At 37.7% G+C, this 16,933-nt stretch overlaps 1 protein-coding gene across 4 annotated transcripts in view; it reads right to left on the bottom strand.

Moving 5' to 3' along the window:
• Positions 1-16,933, bottom strand: part of PRMT3 (protein arginine methyltransferase 3) — a 155,527-nt gene that overhangs the window by 27,294 nt on the left and 111,300 nt on the right. For all 4 annotated transcript variants that reach the window (XM_084520339.1, XM_084520340.1, XM_084520341.1 and 1 more), the window contains exons 8-10: positions 13,629-13,750; positions 10,027-10,126; positions 2,041-2,119 (exon numbers count right to left, since the gene is read on the bottom strand). In XM_084520339.1, the coding sequence (XP_084376465.1) occupies positions 2,041-2,119; positions 10,027-10,126; positions 13,629-13,750 (301 nt within the window). The remainder of the gene's footprint in view (positions 1-2,040; positions 2,120-10,026; positions 10,127-13,628; positions 13,751-16,933) is intronic.

The raw sequence follows: 16,933 nt of genomic DNA on the forward strand, positions 1-16,933 counted from the left end.
TTACAGTAGATTCAGGAGTTTCTCTCTTAAGACTTCACCTCAGAATGAGCTCTTCATTTCAGCTCATCCCCATTTGGATGTGCCCACAGTTCTGCTATTCATCCACACTGCACAGTGTCAGTCTTGCTGATTGCTGAGCAATTTTGGCACAAAGCTCAGGCACAGCCATTTCCCTGCTATGCAAACTGGCAGAGGAGAGTAATGGGAAGCATCTGAAGGAAAAAGCGTCCCATTTAAAATCTGGCTACACCTATCAGTGACTCTGTAACACAGTATGCCTTGGGAAGAGTCAACTAAGAACCTGAGATCCTTCTCAGACCACAAAGGTTAAGTGCACTGCAGAGTCAGCACACCTTCTCTCTCAAAGAAAACGTGGGGAAGCTCGAGCTGCTAAAAAACACACCACCAATACAGAAAGATGCTGGCGAACAAGATGCTGTCACAGTTTCTGCAGAGGTCAGAAATGCCTGGCCCTTTTCAGAAAGCTTTGGAAGCACTAGCTGAACAGGAAATCATTCCTTACAGTTTCAGAGGATGTCTTCAAATTTAGTAACTACATTGTTACGTAAAATGACTAGCATATATTTTACAGAGCTCACCCAACTGCATTCCAGATACGGCTGCAGTGCTCTACAATACACAAAAAAGCACTCCTCTTCTGCTACGCTATTCAAGAGGCTTCTAAATATTTTAATACATAAACAGTCATCTCTTCCTTACATATTCAGGTTTGCGATCAGACGTTAAACAATTGCATAAAAAAGCCTTTTTTCTGCTGCACTCTAGCATACAAAAGCTCAGTGCAATCACAGCGAAGCACTGCAGCGAGCACTGTTACATAGTCATTAATCCAATCATTAAGTCAGTGTAGTGAAACTAACTATGTGCATGGTTAGCACAAAAGGGGGGAAAAAAACAGACCGATGACTACGATTGAAAAGGTCAATATGAAATACAATACTGAAAAAGGAATTAACTGGAAGGAATAAAGCATATGCAGAGCTCGTGCAGAAAACTGCATCACATTAGTAATACTCGCAGGCATTTAAACACTGCTTAAGATGATTCTATCTCATCTACTTAAAAAGGATGAAAGAACTCTACTTCAAAATAATTTTTTTCTTCTGTCACTTCCCCACCCTCCAACGACAAAGAAAAAGAATATATTCCTAATGGGAATGAATATCCTAAACTGGAACAAAGCAATTCCATTAGTTATTTCACCTGGCTTCGTATGTTCGAAACTGTATGTCCTCCTCACACATCATCTGCTATCCTGGAATGCACCCTATTCCCTTTCCCTCTAATTCATCTGAGAACAGATTAGAATTATCAACTTTTCTTCTTACAAGTAAGTTGTAGCTTTCTCAAACAGTACTATATCTTACCCAATAAAAATTGTATTCCTCCGTTTCTAGTTTTGCAGAAACTGGTATTTATGGAGGAGAAAATGAACACAAGGTTTTCTAATGGCTGCTAATTAGCCTCATGTATTTTGAAAGGTTTTAAGTCCAACACTATAATTCCATTAAGGCATTTCTAGATTTTTATTTGTCCAGATTGGCTGCATTGATCATTTTTCAACTCAAAGGATCTGGGAAAAATACAGACAACATTCCAGTCTTAACTTTAACTATTACTGCCTGAGGTTACCATCCAACTGCTGTGAATAACAAAATAATATTCCGGAACACAGAAGCTAACTCTTGAAATGAAGTTTATTAACTTGCTACTGTCCCCCCTCTTCCTCCCTCCTGTGTAGACATGTGGGAAGAAATAGGGAGGAAAAATTTAGACTGTGCTTAAGAATAAATAACCCCCTTCTATTCTTAAAAACACCATTAACTTGAGACCTTGATACCCCAGCTAATATCCTTCTACTACCCATACAGTAAATTAATGCCTCGAAGCTCCTACTAATGGTAACATTATTCATTTAGACTGGCAACTTTCTCATCCATGCATAGCTTATTCCAAGTCTCTGAGTTCATTTAGCTTTCCCCCAGAGCTAAATTTATTAGAAGAATTACGCGCACCAACCTGAGCCTCCCTCTGCCAGGTACTTGTCCTTTGCATAGATGACAGAATCCAGCATAGACTCAAAGAGAAGGAAGTAACCCTGTTCACAAAAAGAGGAAAAGAACTTATAAGTCATTACACTTTTACGCAGCATATTTAATCAACATACAGATTGACTTCATCAATACAGTTTAAGAACTTTACATACCCATACACCTTAGTACAAGCCAGCACCTGGTGAGTTTCTCAACACTAGCATGGTCACTTCAGCACTTTAATTACGTATCATCTTTAATTCCCACACTACAAAAATATTAACATTTACTAAATTCATAAACTGTAGGCAATAAATATCCATCTACACCAACAATTACCTGACTCCCATAACATACAAAGAAATGAAATTTACTTTAAACCCCAAGAGAAAAGCTCTATGGATCGATTTTGTAGTCACAACTCCGAGGTGCCATATGAAAAAATTAAAAAATAAAATCCCTTTGTCCTTGGCATTACCTACAATAGCATTACATACAATTAACCTTTTAAATTAAACCTTCAGTTTCGACTCTTAAAAGTGAAGTCCAAATTTCCAAGAGATATTTGGCCATTTGTTTATCAATGTATTTACTATTTTACACTTTTTCTATCTTTCAAGTTTGAATATGATCATTACTCCTGCTGAATACTCTCAACATGCTTCATCCACTTTCTTTGGACATCAAATCACTTAATGACAAATCATACCAGCACACACTTCATTTTTTCACTTCATGTCCAAATTCTCATTTGGCTTGAAACACTACTTCACCATGGGGTTTGATTTATGCACCGACAGCCAGTAGGAAAGAACAAAAAAGATAACGGCAAGTCCAGACTCTGGACTTGTAGCCCTACAAGCCCAGGTAGCTGTAATCAAACAAAGCAAAGCTACAAAGACTTCTTTCGTCATCTTTCCTACAATTCCGTATTTGGAATTGTGATTTGTTTAGTTGCTGTTGTTCTTCATTTCATCAAGCCACCCTACTGAAGACAGCACTGCATGTGAACTGCATTGTTAAGATACCAAGTTAGCTTCAAGTTTATCTCATCTTCTATCTTAGTCATCCGAGGTTCCTAAATTTAAAAAACGCAGCAAGTTCATAATTGCTCTCATAAATGTCCCCATCCACATTGCAGCCTTCAGAACTAAAAAACAAACAAAACCAGAAAATGAGAAACCTGAAGCAGGATGCATCCGTGTTGGGAACGATGACACAAACTCCCTCTTCTTATCCTATTTCTTCTGGTAAGAGGACAGTGCTCTACTGCATACTTTTCTTCCAAATACTGTATATTCTGTCACACTTCCCTGCTTAACCTTTATAAAATTCTTAGAGTAAGTCCCAAAATGAACACCGCTGCTTTGTGAGCAATACCATTTTTGTAAGCTTAGCAAAATGGTTGAAAAGGCCAGGAGCTCCTACGGCATCAGACAGACAGTATTTTAAGCCTCCAGCAAACCAAAAGCACAGGCTGGAAACAGTTTTCTTTTTTAGTTCTTATTCTTGCAATTTTACGATTGGATATGTTTGATTCATACAAATTCTTTTCAGATGCTTTTAACTGAAAACATGACCTCCAGGACACAGTGTAAGATTAGTTAACAGCAACAGTCTGTGAGTTAGAAAGCAACATCTCTATGGATCAATTCCTCACTTATTTCTTCCTGACTAAAATTACCGTTATCTAAAATGCCTGCCAACCAAGCCTAAGGGGTGCAGTTGGAAGACACACATTTTAACGAGAAATCCAGTGAAATTCTCACCGTCCTTTCCCTGACCCTTGTGTTCTGCCATTGCTGTTGCCCCCCCAACCCCAATTCAACTTCGCATTCCTGCAAGTTACGTAAACCATCACTGGTACTGAAGTCATTTATTACTTCTACCAAAGCGTCTTGCTCTGTGTGCCGTGCTCATCTGCAGTGTAATTTAGAATGCAATTTCACAGGCTGCTGCCTCACCTGTAGGGGTGCCATCTGGAAAGAGAATTATACCTGACGTTTTGTCCCCGTGATGCTGTGGGGCAGCACTCTTGCTTCCACCCCAAGAAGCATTCAGGGGTTTTGTTTCCTTCTTCAATGTGAATTAGCATCCTCAAAATTAATGATTGCAAAGAGATCTCTAGAATACAAATCTGTGAGCAGAATATTAATAATTTCATCTTGCTAGTAGCTAACACACCTAAAATGTCTCATGTCCCTTTTACCCATATTTTGTGTTTTGCAACAGGATTATAAAACGCTCACGCAACTTGGACAGTTTAATGCCCTGCACTGTTAAATTTTCTTAATTATTCTAACAGACTACACCGCTCTGAAGTTCTTTTTCATTTTATTTCAAAACTAGGTAAAATATTTTGCAAATAGATCAAAATATAGGTATGGGAAGTTTTTTTGTTTGGTTGGTTTGTTTTTGTTTTGTTTTTTAACAAGACTGCTTCAGTATTCATAATCTTCACGGTGAAAAATGAGATTAAACTACTTAAAAGCATTAAGACACGAGAACAATATTTAATTTCAAGTATACCTGACTGTGTGGAAAGCGCCAAAGAAAAATACTATGCTTAAAAAAAATACTTCAGTTTAGGACCATCTCCTCCTGTACATTTCCCCTTATCCATTTCTATCAAATGCATTATTCCAAATCGTTTTTGCTTTTCATATTTTCTGCTTGTTGGTGAAATCGATATAAATGAAGGATTGTTTTCAAGAAGTGGCATTAGCATCCTTACAATTGCAAAAATCGTTACAATTTTTAGTACAGCAGAAAAAAACAAGCAATGAAAAAACTGAGAAGCGATGTTTACCTACTTGAAGAAGTGGTGCTTTCTCTCCTCTTATCAAAGAGGATTTCATTATTTTTTGTAACAACTGAACCTGGCCTAGTAATCAAATTCAATGACTACCAAAACTCAACATTTAATGAGATAAAAGGCAGCTATCAAACTACTGCTTCATCAAGTGGATTGTTTTTTTTAAACCTTGTCAGTATAAAACGTGCATTATTTCCTGAGATCAAATTTTTACCTACAAGGTTTCCATTGGACTGCAAGGTGAAACAAGTTACAGAATACTTAAAACAGTAGTCAACAGACTCAACTTTATGTTAGAAAGTGCTGTCTCACATTAATAGATAAACAAAACCAATGGGGCCTGCTTGATTTTGTGAAAAATCACTTTTTACTCAACACAATCTCACAAAATAAAAAAAAACAAAACATGGCATGTTTAAATGAGAAGCAGCAGCTACATGTGAACTCTTCTACATGGTCTGCTGCAGCACCATTTCCCTCACATTAAGTGAGCCTTCACGCTGATCTCTAATGTACGCTTTAACTCAAAACATAAAAACAACATCAAATAAAAACACACTGCTGTCAGAGCAAGCCCACACATTGCAAAACCACAGCTCGACTCTGATTCTGTACACCCCATTTTGCCCTTAACCAAAAGCAAGATGAGTGAGAACACCATAAGGGGAGATGTCAAGAGTGGACAAATGACACCCATTATTAAGGGGGCAGACAAAAAGGAAAAAAATTCCTTTCACAAAAAAAATTCACTGTAGAGCTACTTCATATGCTCCTTTGCGTAAAAAAGAATTTTTACCTGGAATTTTAAATTATATTTTTACTGTGCTATGGGAACTGAACATTCTTACTAAACGATCCCTCAAACATGAACAGAAATAATACAGAGTATCAAAAGAAACATTACTAAGTATTAGAAAAGCACCACCACTTCCATCAAAACAGAAGAAAGGAGGAAACAGATGACTTCCAGTACTTCAGACACTTACTTCCCAGTACTTCTCCCAAGATTTGGGCTACCTCCCATTCAAGATCCATCCCAATAGCATTTCAAAATTACCTAGTAGTAAGCAAGCAATCATGTAAATAGATGTGTGGTATCGGCTACCGAAAAAACACAAGCATTAGATTCAATTCTTGGCTTCTATTAAAAATCCATCTTTTTCCCAGCTGTTACTTCTGTAAGGCTACATCGCATATTCAGTATCATAAAGCCTTACACAAGCCAGCCATTTATGAGAATGCAGTGTATTCTACTGCAGTATGAGACAACCAGCTTGGACAATTATCCCTCACAATTTTTTAAAAAAAGGTCAAAAAACGCAGTTATTTTTCAAGCAAACGCAACTCTCAACCTCCAGCTTCATACTCTTAGCTACAGAAACAGAACTCAAAGCATAAAGAGAGACAATAAGACTGTACATGGATGCAGCTGAAGAACACTGTAGAAAAGCATTGTATTTTCTGTTTTTCTGCACCTTTCCTTTTAATAAGCAGCCTACAAATTTAACAACTACACTACTGAAATCCACATGTGGAGTAACACAGCTACATTTGTATGGTTAGCAAATCTCATTCTATCAAGCATGCAATTGAAGCAAAAACCAACTGGAGCACTTTCCACAGCAAGTCCCATTTCAAACTGATATGCTGTGTGTAAAAGTAATTCCAGTAAAACTTCATTGCTTCCTAAAAATCTGTACCTCTTGGGAGTGGGCATATATGGGATCCTGACTGAGAGCAACAGCGTGCACAATTCTTGCTAACCTAAGTGCTTTCCTACTACTTGCATACAAACAGCACCTCATTCAAGTAAAAATTCTAAGTTTCCAGTGAAATTTAGGCATTTGCCAAACATTTTCAGGTCAAGTCACTAACTGACCGTGTTTTTGCATACCTCAGAGCTCCAGGCAGGATGACGCATCAGCAGTTTGCAGCCCTGGTACAGATTATCAGACCATCCTGTACAGGGAAACTTCCATAACCAAGGCCAGCAGTCAACTCGGGTATAACATTCACCCGTTCTTACACTCAAACAACCCATCTCCAAAAACCAGAAGACCTTCATCTTACAGAATCAGCGTGGTTAGCACAACAGGCTATTACTTGTCCATTTGTCTTCCTCAAGACCATGCACTTCATTCGGAGAGATGGTCCTTCGGTCCACCTGCTCTCCCCTGTGCTCCAGACCTGCAGCCCTCTAAGTGCTCGTGTCAGGCTGCATACTTAGCCAGTGTTCTGCTAAAAGGCATTCACAGCAGTCCTCAGAGTGAAAGCATCTAAACAGATGGATTTATCTGGGTATCCAGTAATCCAAGAGGTCCTCAATCTTCACCAACCTGCCTTTCAGAAACCAACAGAACAGCTCCGAGCTCATCACACTGCCTTTCCAAATTGTTTCCATGCTGGTTTTAGTAGAATGCAATTACACAGACGCCCTGCTTATGGTCTGATTTTAAAGATGTCTAACACACATACTTCAGATGTCACAAACAATTAACTTACTCTCTATATCAGCAGCAAGATCGCTGTTCCCTGTTTGCTAATTTCTTTCCTAGGCCTAAAAATAAATAAATAAAAAACACTAAATAAAAGCCACTGAAGAGACAGTTGCTCATCACTCAGCCTCTAAACCCGGAACATGACCAAAATGTATCCAGATAAATTTACAACCTAAACACATTATTTTGGAAGTATAGATATGAAATATAGTTTGGCTTCACATATCTGATATACACACCCACTCACCTAGCCACAGTGTAACACTTAAGGTGTTTCTCCCATTTTGGCATATTTTAAGGGAATAAATTTAAAGATTAAAGAAATAGGAATAGCAGTCTGCAGAATCCACAGCTCACTTACACAAGCAGGAGAACGATCATCAGCCACTACAACGGAGATATTCATAAAGCAACCCCATAGCTTTTACAATACACTCCTTGCTGTGCTATCTTTCTTACAAGGCCTGTTATAGAAACATGTCGGGGGATGCAGCATCTTTTCCTCTCTCCAGCCTCCGTTCTAATGCTTCACACCTGTTCATAATTTTCTTATGCTCCACACGTGGCTCTAAAAAACTTACAGGGTACTCATCTTTAATGCTGCTCTGCGCCAAGTAAAACACAGTGACGATTCCACAAAAGAATTTGGTGCTCGCTAGCACATGAGCAGTTTGCTAAGTACAACAGCAACCTTCCACATTTTAGTTACCAAGAAAAGATGTTGTTCCCATTGGAGGTTTCCTGCTAGTCTATGCAAGTGCTCCAAATAAAGAATTGAGAGCTGACATATATTGAGCTCCTTTTTGTTCCACACTGTGCATTTACAACATTTTCAAGCTAGTGGTCTGTTTCTAAGCACTTATATTCTTAGTTTAACAAAGAAGATTTCACACTGTTCGCTACCACGTAGAGAAGGAAAACAAAAAGCAAATTCACACACTTGTGAAAATGCACATGGGGAAGACAGACAAAGAGGAATCTTCATTTGCATCTGGGAAACCTAACGCTCCTTTCCAGACAGCGTTGGAACAGTCTGCATGCTGTCCAGTTATCAATCTTACTTTCACAGCATTGTCCTCTTTATCTCTGTATTGCAGCAACCTATAAAAATGCTAACATCCCTAAACATTTAGAATACCTCATTAAGTGAAATGCACATGTCTATATAATTATAACATTAAAAGGTAAATTAGCACCGAAATGGGAAAACCAGAACATTCAGTACGTCATTTCTTACATGAGGTGCTTTTCTAAGTCCTCTGTTTCACCTTAGATACACTAATTTACAACAGGACTTAGGTTCTTAAATGGCCGAGTGACTTTCAGAATACAAATCCTGCGCTCTAGAACAAGCTGTCTGATTTTGGGAGGATTATTCTCGGTGCACAGATTAGGCAAGTGATCAGAAGTTTCCCTGAAAAAGGAATTATGTTTCAGGTGAAGTCATATACTCTGATAAATCACCAATGATAACGTACCAGCTTTAATTCACTAGTACCATATGTTTAAGTCTCCCTTAAAACTAGCGACCTCAACACTAGATGAAGCTCATACTTCTGGTGACATTCTTTAGAAGACTGTAGAAAAAAAAAATCTGTTGATTGCCAGCACACTGTAATATTTAATATTTCAAAAAGCAAATAATTTCTTTTCACCTTTGCCTGGAAATTAATTAGAAGTAAGAAGAAGTAACTTCACATATAAGCTTGCACTACTGATCTTAAAAGAAAATCCTTCTGTCCTTTAACTTCAAGTCCAAACAATGGGAATTAGTACGAAAAAGCACCATTTTGAAGAGTTTTTTGAACATCTGTGACACAGGAGACTGAATAGAAGAAGTCTACAAGGGAAGTCAAATGGTGTTTCTTACCACACTTTTGACAGGAAACAGCCACTATGGGATTCAGCCTGGCACTAGGTCTTGTCACACAGATTCTTTTCTCAGTGGCAGGCAGCAAGCATAACTGTGCTTGAAAACACGCGCACGAAAGAACGTCAACAGTCCAAAAGCTGAAATCCAACAGATTCCAGGAAATGGCTCATTTATGCACTGCACAGAGCGTTTTCTGTTGGCCATCATCATCATTACGCACCTTTATTTCATTCTTACGCTAAGAAGGCTGCAATCGGAGGAAACACTGTTTCAAGCTCCCTCCATATATTCACCAATTTCCCAGTGTACATGCTCCTTCCTATCACCTTTCCTGCACTGTCAGGATGGTCCTTCAGTTGTCCTCATGGACTTAATGGTATTTTACATATCAGAATGATATATGTACATGAAAAACACAGAATTTCCCCATTACTTTCACAAGAGCAGCTGCAACGCTACTATTCGGAAGCACAGAATACTTTTATACACTTGTGCGCTAACCACATAACACAAACTTACTTCTGTACCTGAACTAGCTTAACTGTACTTATAGAACCCTCACTTGAAATAGCAGGTACAAGAGAGAGGAGGAACTGTATTCAAATGTCATGTAATCAAGACTGTCATCCCATCAAACAGGTTGTCAAAACCACTGCCGCACACAAAAAATTCTTGGCTAAAGAATAGCAACGCTTACAGAATCATTCCTGAAATTGAATGAATCAGTGCAATTTTTTTTGTCCCCAAAACTGTGTCTTGAAAAGAATATTCATACATACACCTTACCATCCATTCAGATATGATTACATCTACTTTTTCCATGGGTAGATCTACTTCTTCAATTCTTCCTTTGACTAGTGTAATAATATTTTCAAGTTTATTTGATCTGTAAGAAATAATATAAATCGATTAGTTTATATTTCCAATTTATGCTGTAAATACATTGATGCCTGTATTATGCATTTCTCCTTTACCCCTCAAATAACAATTTTCAGTTTTTATTATTTTTAAAGCAATCAGTAAAGTACTACAATGTAACATTATTTTTCAGTTACATGTCAGATGGAACAGTTATAAGTTTCCAAATATTTCAGGAGAGCCAAGCAAAGGTGTCAGACAGTAGATCAGTATGACTCCAGTGTGCTGTGAATTCAAGCATGTAGACGTCAGAACTCAGGAAAACAAAGAAGAGGCCAACTTAAAATGATGCTCCTCTTCATTTAGAGTTGCTTGTTTCCAGTTCTCCTTTGACCTTTGTAGCATAAGTCTAGAGTAATTGGAGCCTACTCATCACACTAGGATACAAATGGAAATGAACTTCATACAAAGCTATTTTGCATGACTTATTTATTTTAAAACAAAACCAGCTGCCAAGTCACAGAGAACAAACGTTCCCTCTAAATCAATATTATAGTTATTCTACAGAAAAAGATATCATCCCAACTGTGATTTTGCCACAGTCATCTGCACTGTTCAGTAACTGCAGCCATCAGTATCACCTCATATGCAAGTAACCGTACAAACACTCTGTATACGGAGGAAGTTTCTGTGACCTGACTACAGCTTTTGGAAAAAACAACTGCACGACAGTTGAATTGCTAGACACTTGAAACACTTGAAATTTAGTATTTTCTCCTTGGCAAACCATGTTGGTCTTTCTTGCATATACCGTTATTAGGATAGCTGCTATTACAGAGAGTACTGAAGTATTCCCACCAAAAAAAAAAAAAAAAAATTATCTATCCACAGCAGTTCTCATCTCTTCCCCTACCCGCCCATCCTGATATCTTACTCTTGCATGCTGTCTGCCTTGCAATGCAGACCACTAATCATATTAAAAATTCAATCTAGAAGACAATAGGAGAAAGATCAGAAAAAAAGGGAGGGAAAGGGTCAAAAGGGTACTTGAACACGTGGGCTGTGGGAAACATCAATTAAACTCTTTGAGTGTGACAATCATCCTGAAGAAGAGTAGCAGTTCACCACTAATATCACATTTAGTTTTAGAAGCAAAAGTTAAAACAGAAGTTCAAAGAGAGAAATGAAACACTGAAGAGCTATCAACCACATTAATATTTTAAGAACAAAAAAAAGCCTATACAGGTAACTTCCTGAACAACCATGTACAAGGACATAATTAAAACCAAAGAGAGTAAAAACACTCATTTATTACGTACCTGTTTTCCATTTTAATGTATAAAGGAAAAAAGTCATCAATATAGACGACAAACTATAGGAAAGACTGCTTGCATGCTATAAAGAAGCGTACTTTGACGTTCTATTCTAGCCTACCAGGACAAATGACAAAAATCAAACCTTCACCGCACTCGAAAATATTCCTTTTCTTGTTCACATTAAGAAAAGATAGGGCAAATAGTTAATAAATTTACTATGAAGCCTTGGGAAAGGAGGGAATGTCCTGTGGTAATGCCACGGCGACCACTTCCTCCAATTTACTTATACACATTGGTCACACCGTTTCTAGCATTTATTAGAGCGCATTAGAAATGAACCTGAATTCTGTACAAGACTCAAGCTTTTGATTATGTACTTTAATCATAGGTGGAGACACACTGAAGTAATTATTTTTAAGCAACACCAAGTTGTTTAGTATTCCCATAAATATTTGTTATTTCATTACAAGTTGGTCAGTTCAATTCCTTCAGGAAAAGGGGGTTTACCAAGGCAAATACGAACTGTTCTGATATGAACCAAAGACTTCAATGTGAATTGAACCTTTTACAGCCAAAGTTACCTATAAATGTGTAGCTTTAGTGGTGGTTCAATGCTTAATTTGGGTGGTTATTTACCACTTTTAAGAGCTTAACGTTTTTCAATTTTTGTTTTTCTTAAAGGCTTACCCTTCTCCTCACCAAAGTTAACACGCAGTGGCTAATAGTTCTATCATCCTTTGAGTATAAAGCATATAGGTCTTTTTGTACCCTTGTTTTAAGAGATGAATAATGCAGAGTTTGTCACATAGTACATTATAAATAAGACAGTAATTCATATACGTAACCATTTTGAACGTGTCCTCTGCCTACTGTGCGGGAGAATAGAAGACCAAGCAAAGGCCTTGACTGATATTGCAGTGACTAAATGGGAGGCAATGGACATAATCTGCACCCATTGGTATTTGAAAAACACAAGTGAGGATAATCAAACAAGCTATTTGCCAGAGAAGTTCAGACAGAAGCGGCAGTGTTCAGAACCTGACCAGACAATGCTCGAGCCACCTACTGTACCTGAGCCTGGTCTCAAAGTGAGCTGAACCAGATGCCCTCGTGAGGTCCCTCCCATTCCGTATAATTCTGTGATGGTTTACACGGCACACACCTTATTTGTGATATTCCTGATCATTTATCAGATTTTTTTTTTCCAAGATCTTTTCTCAGTGACCCCATAGATTGTGTGCTAATGTGTCTGTGTACATGCTGTTAAATTGATTTTTTATTCAAACTATAGAAAATATTACAGTGCAATGGTAATCACTTTCCAACAAACACGAAAAACAGAGCAAAGGAGGTTTCCAAGGAAACAAAATACGTGGTAATAGGCATTTATTACTCTCTACAAACATAGTCTCCCTTAAATATACTAATGTAAAGAACCTTATTAGAGAAAGGTTAATACCATTAACTACAAAATTTGCCAACAGAGAGCTACATTTCATGTCTCCATTACAGGTGTCAAAATTGGTTAAAAAAAAAAAAAAAAAAAAAGCTTGTCATATACTACTTGAAAATATCACAGTTTAACTAACACAACGATCTATAAAAAAATATATATATATATTTAGATGGACCCAGTAAAGCATTTTAATTTTCTGTAATCTAGAAGATTAATTTATCGACATCATGTAACTATTGAAATTTGCTATATATATAAAATGAAACAGCAGTGAGTGTGTGTACATCTAAATAGCAATCTAAACAACTTCCACTGTGTTCATCTACAGCAGTTCTATACGCTTAACTTAAAATTTTGCAGCCAGCAAAGTTCCTCATATCCTCTAGGTAGGTGTCAACTCTAATGTTTGTTGTTTAAAAAAATTACAGTTTTACCAGCAGTGATATTTCAAGCAAACAAAGCGAAAATAGGAAATGCACTGGCAGCAGCCAGTTCGAGTCTCAACAGCATGACAGCGTTGGTCCCAATGCCAATATCAAGAAGCATCTGGGAAATATTTTTCCTCAACTAGCGCTCTATTTTTACAACCTTTATTAGAACAGCAAACACAATTGCGCATCAAAACTTGTGTTCATTCTTAGAATAAAGAAAGACTTCAGTATAAAACCTACAAAGTGATATCTGATCATTAACTTAGACTGGTATTTTAACAACTTCTTACAGAGGTATTTCCATACTTTTTCCAGAACTTTTCCTACCTTATGATGTCCATGGCCTGATAAATGATTTCAGATTGGTCGACTCCAATCACTTTCTTCGCACCTGCTTTGGCAGCAAACATAGAAAGTATTCCAGTTCCACAGCCAACATCCAAAACCACCTGAAATAAGTACAAGCAACTTAGCTTTGCTTCCATTTATTTCTCTTGCTATGATTTTTCCCACATATCCTTCTACATCAGTGAGATACCATACTTTGAAGGAAGGAAGAAAAGGTAGCAGCATCAAATCTGTTATATTCAGAGATGTGCAAGCCAAACCACAGTTATAACCCCGCACCCTCTACCACCTTTTACAGAGGGGCAATGAGGCAGACTAGCTCCAGCTGCAGATGAAGTCATCCACATGAGCAAAATAGTAGCGAGCAGTTATTTAAGCAACAACTAAGAAGTTACACAAACAGGAAAAACAGAACTGAGCCTGAAGAATTTTAATACCAGTGAAATATTCTAACAATTGAATTTAGCATCGACTCCGAAAAAATACACTTAACTCTGCAGTTTCTCATTAAAACTATTTTAAAACTTTATTTCGTTCCAGTAGTTTCATTCCAACTACAGCACACGGAGGAGGATTACATATATGCACCTAACTGATATCACTGATTATCTACTTGCCAAAGAGAAATGTCACAGCCACTCTGACTGCTCAACATTCAGAATGCACGTTCACAACATTCTTACGGTATCAATATATTTATCTTCCTCATTGGCTTACCTTCTTGGTCCAAAGTAATTTTACACAAATGGTTCTTGCCTTGCCTGTTAAAATCTGTGACTAAGTCATACTTCCATGCTTTTATTTCTACCCTTCAACAATAAAAATTGGATATGATTCTTCAGATGCATATAGTCCTGTATTCTTCTTTAGAAGCATATAAAGCGAAGAAAAATCCCTAGCGACTCATAACACTGAGGAACAAAGCAGTGTCCTATCTACTTTTGCCTCTAGAACAGAATGTGCCAACATCATTACATGGAAAGAACTGTGAGCAGACGAGATGAAGGAATCTTTCTTCATATTTACTGTCCATAAAAACTTCTACAGATCGTTTTATGTTCCTTGTAAAGAGTTCATAAATCCCCTGCTAGAAATGGCCACAGTGCCACAAAACAGCTACGGCTTCGATGACTAAATTTCAAAATGTTGAATAGCACAATTTAAAACTCACAAATTATTTTCTAACAGGCTTAATAAAAAAGACAAAAAATCCAGGAAGATGAGATACCTAAGTTTTCCTGGAAGACAAACTTCATTAAAATACTTTAAAAAGTGTATTCAATTTAACACTACTACTGCAAACACTTGGTTTTGACAGCTCAAATAGATGTTAGGCCAGATAGATGAGGCCAGTTCACTAATAGTCATATTATCAGCCTTCTTTATATAGCTAAGCTTTACTAATGGTGTTTAAAAAATTCTAAACCCTAGATCCAAAAATGTTCTCAAAACTGAAAACAGAAGAACAGTCCTAAAGAGTACATAGACATACAAAGAGTCGCTCAAACTGTGCACAGCGTTTAAGCATTAACAGACTGAACTGTGAAGACAAACTTTCTTCGCCACACAAGAGAGCACACATAAGTTACTAAAATAACTCTACGGTAAGATGCATATCAAGTTAGAGTTACTAGTCACGAAGATCATCTATTAGAAAGGAGTACGAAGTTATTTTAGTGGCTCTCCTTAGCACAGCTTCTAGTGTTGTGAAATGGTCCTCACAGCTTTCGTAACGCTCTTTTCCCAAAGGAGGCATCGAATCACTCAGTAATCCATCCCACACTTGAGAATTATAACCCCATCTTAGAAAATATTTCAATGCAACAATGCACTCTTACTCATGAGCTATTGAGAGTTCTTGTTTTGGCACAACGTTAACTTGCATCTACACTTGCAAAGTTCATTTTACAAATGCTAACCATTTAAGCACATGAATGCTCTGCCCATCAGGTGTGTTTGCCGAGCATCGCATACAACTTATATGCTTTGATGATGGATACAAAGCAATGAAACTGAAGTCAGCATGAATAAAAATAGCCATTTATCCTTTACAGCCCAATCTAAGTTAACCTCTGCTCTGGTGTACTGGGAAACATGACCAAGATTTGAATGCCACTTGTCTTCACAGGCCAACTTACAATCTGGAAGCAGACCAGAGAACATTCGCATAATGGGGTTTTATCAGCATCTTGCGTGGAGGCTGGCAACAGAAGTTGCAGATAGAGTTGCTTGTTCCACTTGAACTCTTTGCAGCTTTGTTCTAATGGGAGTCAATTCCATGACCCATTCGCAAGTGAAACATGAGTGGTAGTGGCTACAGAAGTGCCTGGGCTCAAGTCTTCAGGAGACAGGAATATGAAGTTAAAACCAACGTTCCTGCAGCTGTTGGTATCTCGTGCTCCCTAACACCATCTCTTCTAACGCTCCACACATGGCAGTTAACAGAACTGCTGAGCCATGAAAGCTAGAAGTCAGAGCCAAAAACAAACCTCTGTGAAAGAATGCTCTTGATGTGCAGTTGCATGAAAGAGAGCAATCACCACAAATAGGAAAAAAATCAAAACAGACAACACTTTGGACAGCTGCCCTGGTCACTTAAAAACCCAGATGGAGCTCATCTAGCCTCAGGCAGGGGACGGGGGTGGAGAAAAAGGAAGAGAAAGGAATACGTACAAGCTGGAACACATCTGAGGAACTGAAAGACAAGCAAAATGATCACCAATTAGCCTAAGGACAAGGGTCTACAGCTAACGCGTTCTTGCAGTGATCACATATGGCCTCTCACCAGAGATCTGGAACAGCTGGACTGGTGATTTGACTACACCATTACAGACTGCAGCATCACATCCTTCTCTGCCATCTAATCAAAACTGATAGGCTAGCTTTCATAACAGAAAATATTACTTCAAATTCGGAAAGACAGAAAGTCGGGTAACTTGGTTGATTTAATTCATTCCATCAATGAACTGTTAGTAGCAATAATGTTTAACAACGCATTTTTCACCTCAATATCCCAATAATGCCTGCGTTGAACTTATATTCCACAACAGAAGCTTAAGCATGGCAATACCGTTTGTTTTTAAACCAAAAATATTTTTTCTGTAAAATGGATCACATTTTATTTTACCAGGACAGATCACTTGAACTATTTGTTTGGAATTGTTCTAGCATGAATTTTTCCTATTTTCACCTCAAGTACATTTAGCAGGTATATAGCAAACACAGCAAGAACAGGATTCAAGTTCTAATAATCTATTTTGGAAGCTGAAAGAATATGCTGACTG

Source organism: Aythya ferina (genome assembly GCF_964211825.1).
Source record: "Aythya ferina genome assembly, chromosome: 5".
NCBI classification, from domain to species: Eukaryota; Metazoa; Chordata; class Aves; order Anseriformes; family Anatidae; genus Aythya; species Aythya ferina.